General features: G+C 42.7%; 1 protein-coding gene across 8 annotated transcripts in view; it reads right to left on the bottom strand.

Moving 5' to 3' along the window:
* Positions 1–304: 304 nt before the first annotated feature.
* The window catches only part of TNS1 (tensin 1), a 2,530,757-nt gene continuing 2,515,850 nt past the window's right edge, over positions 305–15,211 (bottom strand). For all 8 annotated transcript variants that reach the window (XM_044075133.1, XM_044075132.1, XM_044075134.1 and 5 more), the window contains one exon: positions 305–5,768. In XM_044075133.1, the coding sequence (XP_043931068.1) occupies positions 5,627–5,768 (142 nt within the window). In that variant the 3' untranslated portion in view covers positions 305–5,626. The remainder of the gene's footprint in view (positions 5,769–15,211) is intronic.

Raw genomic sequence — 15,211 nt, 5'->3', positions numbered from 1 at the left:
ACTAGCTTAGAAAGGTGGGAAAACAAGTATATATTTTTTTGTTTTTTTAAACAAAGTGTTGTATGACAAACATAATGAACAAGGGGCTTTAGGTGGTCTCAGAATTTCACATCTTGTGTCCCAAGCTACAGCAATCTGCCCCTTCTCACACAAACCTTATGATTCTGGTACCCACACACTGATACTGCTGCTATGTGTTGTGTATCCACACTCAGGAATATATCAGAATTGTACAATAATGCCATTTCATGCCCTAACTTTTCATAGAGCAGAATTTAGAAAAGAGACCATGACGCTACTGTAGGACATTCCAAGCAACAATATATTTCATAAAGTTGTTTTATATTGCTTTTACAGAAATTACACTGTAATACATTGCAAGGAAATAAGGACCTAGCTCTATACAATGGGCATAGCATGTTGTGGTATCAATTTATGCAGAGCAATATATTTCATATTTATACAAGTGGCAGAATTTGGGGTCACTGATACAAAATACAAAGCACATTTTTAGCCACATAAATACAGAGTTGTTTTAAATTTCCTACATTTAAAAGGAAAAAACAGGCATGTTAAATGCATGATCCAAATACATTTCCAAAATGTATTTAAACGTAACACTGATCAGCAAATTAATAGTGTTCAGACAATGGAAAGGGAGAACAACATTTTAGCAAAGTTATCTCGGAAACCCCACACGTGTATTTTCCTAGATACAGTATTTTGTGGGTTTGGTATATGGTTAGGTAGTACTGGATGGTTTAAAACTAGTGAGTGTCCCAAGCAAATATGAGAAAGACTTCATTAAAGCAGAGAGTGGAGAGATGTTTATGCAAGTTTGTGGCTCTACTCATATGCACCCATAAAGACTAAACACAGTCAAGGTGAAACTTGTAAGTGGTTGGGAAGGACAGCACTAGTCAAATGCGTATCTGAAGATAACAAACGCAGTAGGCATCTGTTAACATGATAAGGTGCAATTTCCAGAGATATTTGGCAGGAAAAAAAAAGATGTACATGTTCAAACACAATAGAAAGCCAATCAAGGTCAATGTCTCAAGATACAAGAGAGTTCATTTTACTTTACTGGTCAAGCCACTATGTAAAGTAAATATCTTATTCAGTCCTGCACATTTTTCCATAAATCAACAAGCCATCCTGTGGTAAGCCTTCAAAACAGTTTCATGTTTCTCTACTTCGCATTTTTTTTTTGAAGCTGCAAATTAGCAATATGATAATTTCCTTCTGATCTTTACTTTATGGTTAAACATCCTTTCAGATCTACTTTGCTAAGGTTACACTTTGAAACTTAGTGTTAGAATAAAGCAGTTAACACTGGATCTTGTGAACACATTATTGGCTATTTCTTTGCAGGACCTCCTCACCTGCAAATATTTTAAAGATTTTAAAGCGGCTGAAAGATTTCTTGAAACTAAATAAGCAATTTCCTAGCCACACATTTTTTTTTCTCACGACTAATTACTTAACTGTTTAAAATTGCAACAATCTGAGAAATGCTACATAATGTACACTATATATTGTACAGTAGACACTCAAGATGTGCATAACCTGAGTATGTAATTTCATACTCATATGCATATGACTGGTGATCCTTTGTGTGTTCTGCTTATCCATTCAAATATTCCTTTCACAATACACAGACTGTAATATAACAAATGAATTAATTACAGCTACGTTTCCATAGCTTTATGAAGGGCTAGTGATACATTCATATGGTCGTTATTTCATAGTCTGTGCAACGACTGCAAGATGTTTAGCATTGCCATGCAGGCCTGATGTACCTCAGCTTTCTTCTTTCATCCCATTTTGCTACCACAAATCAGTGGCTCATTTTCAAACATTAAGAAAGGTTTTTGGTGTGTCTGCACGAGCGCACACACACACACACACACACACACACACACACACACACACACACACATATAAACATTGCCTACAATAGTAAAACAATAGTATATGTATCACTTCTAAGATGTAGGCAGGGGAAATAGATCTGCAGCTTAGACAACAGACACAACTGCTGATAATTACCAAGATATACAAAATGGACACGGTTCTGACACCTCCCCCAAATGTCTGTAAAATCATTTCTGGTATCTTTTTTGCACTTTAATGTACTGCTCATTCTAAATTAACTCAACTCCAGAGTTTGTGGCTCTACTAAACCAGTATAAAGCTGTTAGCAGACACTTAATGGGTCTTGTTCTCTAAACCAGTACTTGGACGAGGATGTCAAACTTCTGGAAGTTCTTAACTCCCCAGTACTTACCCAGAATGCTGCTCCCCCTTAAATAAACACAATAATAAATGTAACGCATTTTGGTACATGGTGACGGAGGGATATACATTTTCTTACATAATATACACAGACTTCTTCAAAAAACATTAAGACTAGAGAGAAAAAAAGCAAATATACAAAATGAATTGTTGGGCAGTGAACACAGGTAACCTGTGGATCTTTGGCAGCAGAAAGAGCATGTGTGTGTGAGTGACTGGTACATATTAGAAACATTTTCATCCATGTCAGTATCATTTTCTGATAAAGTAAAGTAACCAACAAATGCATAATTTTCACACATTTTCGGCATACTGCCTCCTACTGACAAAGCTGTTTGTCTTGGGCAACAGCTGCTGAAAGTACAACTCTGTGTACCTGTTATATGATCTTAGAAATACATGAAACACCCAACTCCCTATCAGTCCTCTGATTATCGCCTTAAAAGTGCAGACAATGCTCCCATCCACAGTGAAAAGGCTAAAAACATTAAAATACAGGCAGTTAACAACTTTGTCTTTCTCTCTCCTGTAGCCAGGCTGCAGTAGCAATGCAGGGGACTCAGATCCCTAGTTCTTTACTCTGAGTAACATTGCTCCATATTACACAGCAGCAGCTGACTGTCACATAATTACACCACTGATATCCTTCCATGTTTTTCCAACCATCTCTCTGCAGTCTTTGCTGATGGTATTACTTATGCTTATGTTCCCATGCAGGCCTTGTCATTTTTTGTTGTGTCACCTTAGAAAGGGGAGCATAACAGAAACGGTTTGCTTTGTTTTACGTCTAAAATACCCACATATGTAATGCCATTTGCTGACACTATAACTTTCAGTACTTTTGCAGGGAACCACTGACTGCCAACAGCAGCCCTCACAGAACATGGGCTGAACAGGACTGAACAGATGGTATTAAGAATATTCTAAAGGACAAGGCAACTCTTACATAGAACATGATTCCCCTTTATGCTATATCTCAAAATGCCCATTCTCTGCCTGAGTACAACTAACCCATGGGCTTTTGAAGGTGCATGAATTCCAAACACAGTAGAACAAACACAATTCATTTGATACAATCGGTTGTAGCAGACCCAAAACATGGGTAATGTCAGCAATATAACAGCATAAATCTGTCAATTACATGGTATCTCATGTAAACATAAGTTTCTCAAATTTACCTTTGTCATTGAAATCCAGCCCTTTCGTCCCAAACAAACAGCAGCTGCATTACAGAAAGGTCTGTGCATGCACTGCTATAAGGCAACAGATGTGATGCAACATGGTAAAAATAAATATATTTAATTTACCCATTCTTATACTTGATTAGCTTATATTTTTGTCAGTATAATATATATATATATATATATAATATATAAAACATAAATCAGATAATGCTTCTTTTAACAATGGCAGGAAAACTTCCACTTAACAGGGATGGAGCATTTCAACTATTTCTAGAGTGCTTTGATCAGGCAAATTGTTACCAAATGGCATTAGCACCCACCCCTTTCACTAGTTAAGGCTGGCCTGAAGTCTTGAGGGTGCTTTAGATCAGCAAAAATGTAACTCCATCACTGAAGAAGAAGACCAAAGATAAATTTTGTGAAAAGAATGACACTGTGCGTCCAGACATCATTTGTCTAACAAGCACAGCACCACAAAAAAAAATTCAGAAGGGGCTGTGTTATGATGCCTTACCATGCTTGCATGCTGGACTATATGTGTGCATGTGTGTATAGATACATTTATGTTTACTTAGTGCTACCATTAATTCACTTCTCGCCCTCCTTCTAAGTGCTGCACAACTGGACAAAAAAAAACATATTCTGAAGTAGTAAATTCATTGACTGTTAAGTAAATGATATCCTTAATAATTTTCATTAATAAACAGTGCTCCATGACTACAAAGACAGGACATATATTGAAATAAAATGTATCTGCAGCATCAGAAAATGAGCCCTTAATCTTTCTTGAGCCTATGAGGAAAATACAAAGATCATGAGTTTCTGTGCATATATACACATGCAGGTGTTTAATCCCTTGCAAGCTTGCCAAGATGCATTAGTTGTCAACCAAACATATTTTTTCCACACCTTGTCAAGACAAATCCTGTGCTGCTAATGTAAAATACTAATCCCAGCCATGGTTATGTTTACACACGGAGGCAAGTTCACATGCAAGGCATTGCTGTGTTTAGGGTTGGAGCAAGCCATGTTTTTTAACGATGCACAAGGGTACAGAGAAGCAGGCCAGCTAATACTGCTGTGGTGTCCTCTCACCAGTTTCATTTGAATCTTCTTCCAGAGCCATGAAAAGGACCAGAGAAGTTGGGTGTGATGTGAAATAACAGAAATAGTGGGTGGAGAGGTCTCACGTTGCCTCACAGACATTGTTCAGTTCATGACATTTCAGTAGTGAAAGTTCAGCCAAGAAAACAGCAGCTTCTTAATGAAAAATCCCATGATGATATCCAGCCAGACAATTCTATAAGAAGAGCTCAACAAGAGAATTGAAGACATGCAATCTCTGTGCTCTTGGATATGCTGACATATGATTGGTTGACGCACATCATGTGACCGAGACACATATAAACAGAAAGCAGTTTTGTGGAATTATGAATGCGTGTTGGCAGTATTAGCCCAGCAATTATACCAGCTGGAACCTATTATACTAAATAGTGTAGTTTACTTATCTGCTTCATACTTTTCAAAGCATTTTGTTTTATTTACAAGTGTTTGCTAAGGAACACATGCTGGAGTAGATGTTTGCTATTTTGGGGTTCTTACAATTGCAGGCTACACTGCCTGCAAGAATGCCTAAGTGCTTTTATGTAAGAATGAAGCTGAACAGCTCCTAGGCATTATGCATTTTGCAAAATGCCATTAATTTAATATAAACGTTATTTACAATTTTTATTTTTAAAACTATACCAAAATGTGAAGTAAACTGAAGATTGGATTACTTTAATCTACAGTGAACTTCAACACTGCTATATCTTTCTGTCTCTAACAACACGGCTGTGCGTCACAATTCTGTTTCACTTCACAACAAACACAGATTTTTTTTACTGTGGTCAGAAATCAATAACGTAAGAGCCATCATACTTAACGTATCCAAAAGCCCAAAAGATTTCAACATCCAAAACCCAGCTGCATTTGCCAACCATCCTGTTCAACAGGAAATCAGCCGAAAAAAATGCCATGACTTTTTTTCAATTAAAGCAAACGAGGGATCCCCCTGAAGACTTCCCACTCCCATGGTGCACTTGCTCTCTCCCATTCAAGAATCAACTCTCTAGTCCTTCTCGACAGCCCGTGGTTCTACTGGCTCATCTCTTCTGTGAGCCAATCATGACCTTTGACACAAAGTTGACAATAGCGGCAGCAGGCTGCTCAGGGTCCAACTCTGCAAACAAGTGGCACACATTATCTGTGGTACTTCCTTGCTTCCTGGCCACAAAACCAAACATTCTGTAGAAAAGGGAAGTGAGAGAGAAACAGAGTTAACTTCAGATTAAAACAACAGCAGTACATAAAAAACACAACATGCTTACAAAAATGATTCAGATGTATAGCTAATCTTCAGAGCCCATGCATAAAAACACATGTTGTGCAAATAATGACAACCATCACAGTGCATATGGTAACCATTTGAAATATTGGGAACCTCTACAGTGAGTCCCAAAATAGACTGAATGGCCAAAAGATCAGACTTCTATACTTCTACATACCAAGTCCAAGATGCTTTTTCTCGGAATGTTCCCTTTTTTCTGAGGTATGGTAATATTGGAGTTGGCATATAGAAGTTCAGGGATGTAGGGAGATTGCTGCCCCCCCCAGCAAACAGAAGCTTTAAGGAGAACAGTGGTGTTTGTGATTTGCTCTTCTCCTGTGTTTTCAGTATTTTTTGGGGAGCTGTCAGCACAACATTTCAGTAGGCAGATGTGCACACTGTATGTCAGATGCAGAGTGAAAACACACACACACAGTTGTGCATACATGAAAACAGTCTGAAACATGGCACTATATCAGACCCAAGCAACTATATATTCATTGACATGACTACTATTCTCTGGATAAAATCAATGACAAAACAGCTTATCCAAAATTACAAAGGGGAACTACTTCAGCCATATGTAAGAAAAAAAAGTATGGATTTGTTTTTGGAATATTGCGTCATCTAAACCTTGTGAAATACTTTGAAGAGATAATATCAACACTTAAGGAAGGACTAACAGTATATAATGCTAATCTTGACCTTGTTGCTTAGAAATTTAATAATATTATATGCAAGGAATACTGACAAGTTAAATAGCATTTAAATATCAATCCATAGATAATTCAATGGGTAGCAAACTGGTAAAGCACCAGTAGTACATACGTTGTGGAGGTTACATGTCTATCCCCATTGTGTGTCATCATACGTGTCTGACAGGGATATGTACTGGGGACACTTCTTTTGGGGCTATTCTTCTCAAATATAAAGTGGAAAGTACAGTTGTGTACACTTACCATAAATGTAGATGTTTGAGTGTCTTCACTGCTGCAGTAATCACTGTAGGGCTTGCAAAGTGAATCTACAAGCTCAGTTCCTGCCAGGGAAACAAAATATTCTGGCAGACAGCCTGAGCAGGAAGTCCTCGGTCGGCCAGAATCCCAAAGTCTGGGTCCGGCGTTGGCTGTTCAGTCATGCTCCCTGACGTCAGAGCGCTAGGAGTACAAAGCTGCCAGCCGACGCCATGTTCTCCAGTTTTTCTTGCCCCAGATGTCAGGTGCCCAAAAATGAAGGCCAATAGTAAAACAAAAAAGTAACATACAACAAACTCCATACCCTGAAGCAAATACACCTCAGAAGAAGGGTGAAGTAGGAAACCACTCTAATGAAAGTATAAGAGGGGACAGGAGGGAGGGTAGCAGACTGCAACAGTGAAGACACTCGAACATCTGCATTTATGGTAAGTGTACACAACTGTACTATGTTCATCGTGTTTCACTGTTGCAGTCATCACTGTAGGGTTGAATCCCAAAGCTGAGATAAAGGGTGGTGGTTATATAGTAGAAGGGGCGGCTAGAAGGCCCTGCAAGACTGCAGAAGCAAAGCCTGCCCTAGACTTAGAGTAAAGAGGGAGATTATAGTACTTAGAGAAAGTATGCACTGAACTCCAAGTTGCAGCTTCCAAAATATCTTTGGTAGGTACTCCCCTGAGAAAGGCAGCTGAAGTAGCAGCAGCTCTGGTAGAGAGAGTCCTAATCTTTCCTGGGATTTGCTTTCCATGATGAGAGTAACAAAATCTAATTCCATGCGCAATCCATTTAGAAATGGTCTGTTTTGAAATGGCTTTACCTTGGGAGTTTGTTGCATATGAAACAAACAGTTGCTCTGTTTTCCTGATATCCTTGGTTCTGTCCAGGTAAAAACGAAGTTGTCTGTGTACATCCAAGGAATGCAAGATCCTTTCCCCCTTATTTTGTGGATTAGTGAAAAAAGTTGGCAGGTGAATAGTTTGATTTAAAGCCACTTTGGAAACCACTTTAGGTATGAAAGTAGGATTAGTCCTTAAAGACACCCTATCTTGGTGAAAAATAAGGTAAGGTTCCACAGCCATGAGTGCTTGTAACTCCGAGACTCTCCTGGCTGAAGTCAAAGCCAGTAGGACAGCTGTCTTCCATGATAAATACTTAATATCAGTTGTGGCAGCAGGCTCAAAAGGAGGCAGAGTGAGTTTTTCCAGAACATAGTTGAGGTCCCAGGCAGGTATGGGTGGTGTCCTAGGGGGTCTTAAATTCTTTGCTCCTCTGAGATATTGTTTCAGAAGTGGATGTGAAAAGATTGGAGGATCTGTGTTGTAATGTGCAGAGATAGCTGAGGCATGTATTTTTATGGAGGAGAAGGATAAGCCGTTATGATGCATGTCTGTCAGGTAAAGTAAAATCAGTGGGATGTTAGGAATGAGGGGATCCGAATGCTGAGCATGCATCCAGGTGCAAAATCTCTTCCATTTACCTGCATAAGATTTTCTAGTGCTAGGCCATCTGGCTTCTAAGATGACATCCATGACCTGTTTGGGAAGGAAAGGATTAATCATAGACCCTGAATACGCCAGGCTGCCAGACTGAGAGTTTTGATACGAGAGTGCAGAACCTGGCCCTGGTGTTGGGACAAAAGATTTGGAATCTGAGGTAAAATCCAAGGTGGCTCCTGGGATAGATTCATCAGTGTTGAGTACCAGAATTGACGAGGCCAATTTGGGGCCAGTAAAATCATCATCTTGGGCTTGTCCTGCTTAATCTTTAATAACACCCGTGGAAGAAGAGGTAGTGGCAGAAAGGCATACCCCGAGAGGTTTCTCCAACTGAATGATAGTGCATCCATTTCCATGCTAGTTTGTGAAATGTCCTTGTGCACAAAATCTGTAACTGGTGGTTGAGGGGTGATGCAAATAGATCCATGTCCGGGCAGCCCCAGGCCTCTGTAATCATCTTGAATATTTGGGTGTCTAGCATCCACTCGTGTGGGTCTGACAGGTTCCTGCTCAGGCTGTCTGCCAGAATATTTTGTTTCCCTGGCAGGAACTCAGCTTGTAGATTCACTCTGCAAGCCCTACAGTGATGACTGCAACAGTGAAACACGATGAACATCATAGGTTCTGCATAACCAGACAGACTGATCTTTGCAAACTGGGCAACATAATTGCTTCAATAAAAGAGGTTGAAGTTCTCCATGATAGTCTGCAGTAATACATACTTTGTGTAGTAATAATGACTATAACTTTAAGGTTAGTAAATGAAGTATGATGAAGTAAGACAAACAAACCCCAGTTATTATTTATTTATTTGCAGTTGGTTTGCCAGGATAGTCCATTGGGCCAAATGAACCCGTTTTCAATGGAGTCCTGGGGAGAAAAGCTCCAAAACTAAGTAGGTTACAGTAGGTTATTCATAATAGATGTACAAATTATACCATTATAGAAGAAAGAACAATTTGCAAATAATACAGCAAAAACTAGAGTGAATACAGTCTAGTGATGAAATTAATAGGTAATACAGAATAAAGGGAAATTTAGCACAAAAGTACTGAGAAATAACAACATATCTGGAAGCATTTCACGACAATACTGAGAAATAATAACATATTAGGAAGCAATGCACAAAAGTACTGAGAAGTAATAACGTATTAGGAAGCAATACTTAGGAAGTGTGGCCTAGTGTATTCTTTCCAATTATTGTAGGAATAATAATATGTATGAGTTAGGGTGAATAATAAGGAAAGTTGCAGGAGGAAACAGAGGAAGAAGGAAGATGGAGTTTGCAAGTGTTAGTTATGTGGGGTGGGAGCAAGAGCATTCCCACTGGGATACTAGATGTGAGTGAAGAGATCTTTTAAATATAAAATGGTTGGGGGTGGTGAATGGAAGGTGGTAGGGAGTTCCAAAGGCGTGCAAGGCCATAAGACAGAAGATTTTTGCCTGGGGGACGACTTGGTTTATATACTTCTAGTAGATTTTGATTGTTGGACCTTAATACTCTATCAGGAAGGTGCATTTTACAAAGTTACAATTACAAAATAAAGAGCAAGTGTTGGAAAAACAAAATACGACACCATTGTTAGTGTTCTAAGGACAATAGTGAACAACAAATTAAAGATTGTCCACTGCATATGTACCCAAGTCAGAAAAGGCACACCCTGTAGTCCATCTAATTATAAAGGGCATATCTAGTCACTTCAAGGAGATCATTGTAGCTCCTGTTCTCAATGATCAAGCCCACTACTGAATGCAGTATTGCATTTTGTAGCCTTCAAAAAAAAAAAAAACATCTGAAACAACTTGATAGGGTATAAAAAGAAGTTATGTACTCACCATAACGTTCCACCTTAGCAGGTAAACTTCATTTGTCAGCAACCTGTGGGTTTCGGATCTGAGCCGGCAGCATACCAAGCAAAAGATCTGAGCTCCAAGCTCCTCCCCCCTACCCATACTACACTGCAACCTCCTTCCAATCCTCAGATCGAGTTTGCCACTCCACACGTGACACCAACAAACTAACCTGAGACCCCTGAACCAAGGACAAACCTCCAGCTCGTGAACTCCGAACATCGAGCTCAGCAAAAGTAAACGCCAAAGTAAGGGGGTAGGAGGGAGGAATGGTTGCTGACAAATGAAGTTTACCTACTCAGATGGAACGTTATGGTGAGTACATAACTTCTTTATCTGAAGTAGTTAACTTCATTTGATCAGCAACCTGTGGGACAGAGTCCCCAGCTACCCGAAATCTTGGGAGGCCCTTAAGGAAGGATATTCCGGAGCACTGCAGAGCCAAAGGAAGCCCGTCCTCTACACACCAAATCCAGTTTATAATGAGTAATAAAGGTGTGAGAGGACGCCCAGGTAGTCGCTGAGCAAATGTCATCCAGGGAAACTCTAGAACAGAATGCAGAAGACGTTGCCATAGAACGTGTAGAATGAGCATGAACTTCTACTGGTTCTGGTAAACCAAGTTCTCTGTATGCTTGTAGGATACAAAGGGAAATCCACCTAGCAAGAGTCACTTTTGAAACTGGTTTCCCTACAAAGGGCTTAGCAAAGGAAACAAAAAGTTGATGAGATTTACGAAAGACCACCGTCCTGTGCAAATAAAAATGTAACTGCCTGTGAACATCCAGCAAATGAACTTTGTATTCCCCTTTGTTCTGAAAATTAGGGAAAAAGACAGGCAAATTAACAGATTGATTAATGTTTGTCTCAGAAGCAACTTTAGGGAGAAAAGATGGATTAGTCCTGAAAGACACCCTGTCCTTGTGAAACACAAGATATGGGGGTTTCATACAAAGAGCTTGAAGGTCCGACACTCTCCTGGCTGAAGTTATAGCTACCAGAAAAGCCGTCTTCCATGACAAGAATTTTAAGTCAACTGATGCCAAGGGCTCAAAAGGAGATGCAACTAAGGCCTGAAGAACTGCAGTCTGATCTCATGGCGGGAACGGATTCTTAATAGGAGGTCTCAGAAGAAAAGTGCCTTTTAAAAAGGTCTTACAAATTCTGGCAGCAGCGAGAGAGCCTAAATTGTTCCCTACATGGAAATGAGAAATAACCGCCAGCTGGACCTTCACTGTGGAAGAGCTGGCTCCTTGCTGGAAGATATGAGATAAAAAGTCTAATACCGCTGGGATCAAAGTGGTAAAAGGATCTAGATTTCTCTTTGAAGCCCAAATGGAGAAGGGTCTCCATTTGCTACAGTAAATTTTCCTGGTAGATGGTTTATGTGCAACCAAGATAGATTTAACAGGAGAAGAGAAACCGGGACTCCTAGCAACTAGTGGAACTGGAGCAGCCAAGCTGTGAGCTTCAGGCTGTCCAGATTTGGAGGAAGCATTCCTGAGGGGATGATGAATCAGATCCGGAATGGGATCCAAGATCCAAGGTGGAGCTATGAGATGAGACCGTAGGCAGGGGAACCAGACTTGACGAGGCCAGAATGGGGCTATGAGGATCAATCTGCTCCCCAACCAGCGAGCTTTCTGTAAGAACTTTATCATGAGCGGGAGCAGGGGATACGCATAAAGAAGACCGGGTGGCCAAGCATGAACAAGAGCATCTCTGGGGGCTTCCCCCGTTGGGGGGATTAGAGCAAAAAACTGCACTTCGCGTTGGAAGGCGATGCAAAGAGATTGCAGTAAGGCTGACCCCACTTGAAGAAGATCTGTTCTGCTACACAAGGGTTCAGAGACTACTCGTAGGGAGAAAGGATAGTTCTGCTCAATTTGTCCGCAAAGATGTTGGACCAACCCGGAATGTGCATTGCTATCAGAAAGTGGTTGGTGGAGATCGCCCATTCCCAGACTCTCATGGCTTCTCGACAAAGGGGATAAGACCTGGTTCCCCCTGTTTGTTGATATACCAGACCACTGACATATTGTCTGACTGGATCGCAATAGTTTCCAGAGGAAGATAAGCATGAAGGGCCTGCAATGCTAAAAAGACCGCTCTCATCTCTAGAACATTTATATGCAGAACAGTTGTTTTGAGGCCCCGTGCCTTGAACAGTCCTGCCCGAACAATGCCCCCCCACCCTAGGCGGGAGGTGTCTTTGGTCACCGTGGCTTGGGGTTGGGGTGCAATAAAGGGACATCCCTCCTGCAAATTCCAAGATTGGAGCCACCACGTGAGAGAATTTCTGTACACTCTGCTCAGAGGGATCGGAAAATCTAGAGGCTGATGAAGAATCGACCACTGAACTTGCAACATCCACTGTAGAATTCTCATATGCAGACGAGCAAAAGACATCAGGTTGACAGCTGTTGCCATGGAACCTAAGGCTCTTAGGACTAATTCTGCAGGGGGTGCAGAGGACTGCAAAAGCGCTGACACATGAAGTGCCAGGCTGTGCAGTCTGTCTAGGGTTAAGAATGCCCTGGCCTGACGAGAATCTATTCTCGCCCCTATGAAGTCTAACACTTGAACAGGCTGAAGGGAAGAATTCCTGAGATTTATGGTAATCCCTAGCCGAGGTGATATTCGGAGAAAGAAATCTCTGGCTAGTAGGAGTAGATGCCTGGTGGGAGTGGTGAGGAGCCAGTCGTCCAGGTGCGGTAATACCTGAATGCCCTGAAGTCTCAGGTGGGCCGCTCCAACTGCCATGACCTTGGTGAACACCCTGGGAGCTGTAGTGAGACCGAAGGGTAGAACCCTGAATTGATAATGACTGGCCCCCTAGGCAAAAGCGGAGGAACATCCTGGATCACCTGTCCATCAGAATATGGTAGTACACATCCTTGAGGTCTATCGAGCACAACCAGTCTTCCTCCTGCAGGAAGGGTAGGATGGATTGAAGCGTGACTATCCGGAATGTTTCCTTGGCAACGAACAGGTTCATTGTTGATAGGTCAAGAATTGGCCTTAGGTCAACCGTCTTTTTTGGCACCAAAAAGAACATGGAATAGATGCTTGATCTGGACTGGTCTGGGGGCACCTGCTGGATGCCTCTTTTTTCTAGCAGCTTTTGTATGGGGGCTTGTTTATGAAAGGAATAGAATAGCCTCTGGATATTATTCGAAGCACCCAACGATCCGTCGTGATGGACTCCCATTGGGCTAGGTGCATCAAAAAACACCCCCCGACTGCCTCCAGAGTGGAGCAGTCAGGCAACCCCTCAGGGTTGCTGCACAGGTCAATCTGAAAAAGGTTCACGTGACCTGAAGTTCTTCGGCCCCCCTTTGCCTCTGGGCCGGCGTCCACCTTGTCCCCCTCTGCCTCTGGGGAGAAAGAGTCCTGAGCATTGCGGGACTGCTGAGTTTTCCGGAACCACAGCTTCTTTTGCCCTTGCTGGTTCCTGGAAAAGGACCTTTGAGGGTTAGAGAAGTGGATCCCGACGGCTGACAGTGTCTTCCCGTCTTTCTCGCTCTGGACAAGCATATCGCGGAAAGTCTTCCTGAACAGGGTCGAGCCGTCAAAGGGTGCGTTAGCAAAGGATGCCTTGAAGGGTTCTGAGAAGTCGCAAAGACAGAGCCAGGCGTGACGCCTTAAGGCGATGCCAGACCCGCTAGCCCTAGCGGCTCCCTCGGTGGCATGAGAGAGTAAACACTTGGACGTATTGGACACAGACTTGAGAGTGGCCATACAAGCCATGAAGGTCCGTTTATCCTCAGCCGACATGGACTCTGGGGGAAGACTCAGTGTACTCTTTCACGAGGTCCCGCTGCAGTCGAATTACATGGGCCAATTAATTCAGCGCCCTTATAGTAAAGATAGCTGAAGCAAAAGTCCGCTTACCAAGATGGTCCATAGCCCTGGACTCCTTGTCTGGGGGGTGGACAGAGGAACTATCTTGGGCAAGTTCCTTTTTTGTGGCCGCCACCACCACCATGGCATCAACCGGGGAACCTTTATTCCAAGAAGCTCTATCTGCCGGTGGGCTCAATATTTTAATATTTTGTTGGGCCTTTTGGGTTTAGGCTCCACATTGTCTGGTTCCTTCCAAGCTCTGGTGGTGATAAGGTCCACCAGAGGGTCAGCAGGGGGTGACATCCAAGAGGTAGATGGGCCTGTGTCGAATGCCTCCAGGAATACCGACTCGTCAGAGGAAGGTTTTGGGGCAACCCCCCCACCCCCGGCGAAGGATTTCCATAATAAAGGAGACGCCTTCAGGGGGTGATTTGGGGGAACCTTCCCCTTCCTCCAAGTCGGTATCCTCAGTGAGGGACTTGGGGGAGTCCAAGTGCCTCCTTTTACACTGGCGTTTGTGAGGGACCTCCTTGGGTGGACTCTCCAGGGAGGGCTCACAAATGGTTTCGTGTTCCTCCAAGGGAACTGGCTGGGGTGCGATAGATGATGGAAGACAAACCCAGCTGTGAGGGAGCAGGGATGGACACCAAAGACAGAGTGAGGGGTCTCGATCCTTCAGAAAGAACCCTCTCCAAAACATCGAATGCCGAGGGAAAACCGGCCTCCCTGAAACTGGTGGTGAGGGTAGCCGAGACCCTCAGATCCGACGAAGGGATCGGAGCCGAAGTTGTAACAGCCGGACCCAAAGGAATGGTATGCCCTGACCACAATGGAGCCGATGACACATTCATTCCCTCGGATCCGACGCCCAGCTCTCGGCTCCGAGAGCTCGGATCTGAAAGCGGATCCAACAGACTCGAGGGCATTGCTGGCATCGAGGCCGAAGGCACCATCAGTGCCGACCCTCTGACTCCAGGGCTCCTCGGATCCACAGACTCCAATATCCGATGCTGGATCGGAGAAGGAGCTATTGGGGAGAAAAACGGAGCCGAACTCCCCGCACCGGGAGGGAGGGAGCCAGCAACACCCCATCTGCAGTTGAGTTTGTAGAAACCTTCACATCATCCGATCCATGTCTGCTTCAGAGATGCTCCGAGTCGATCTAGAGAACGCTACCGACACCGTCGGGGAGGG

The sequence above is a fragment of the Protopterus annectens genome, chromosome 6.part0, assembly GCF_019279795.1.
Source record: "Protopterus annectens isolate FY-2018-M chromosome 6.part0, PAN1.0, whole genome shotgun sequence".
Taxonomy (NCBI): domain Eukaryota; kingdom Metazoa; phylum Chordata; order Ceratodontiformes; family Protopteridae; genus Protopterus; species Protopterus annectens.
Note: the sequence above shows the minus strand (reverse complement) of the source record. Positions and strands in the feature narration are given on the sequence as shown.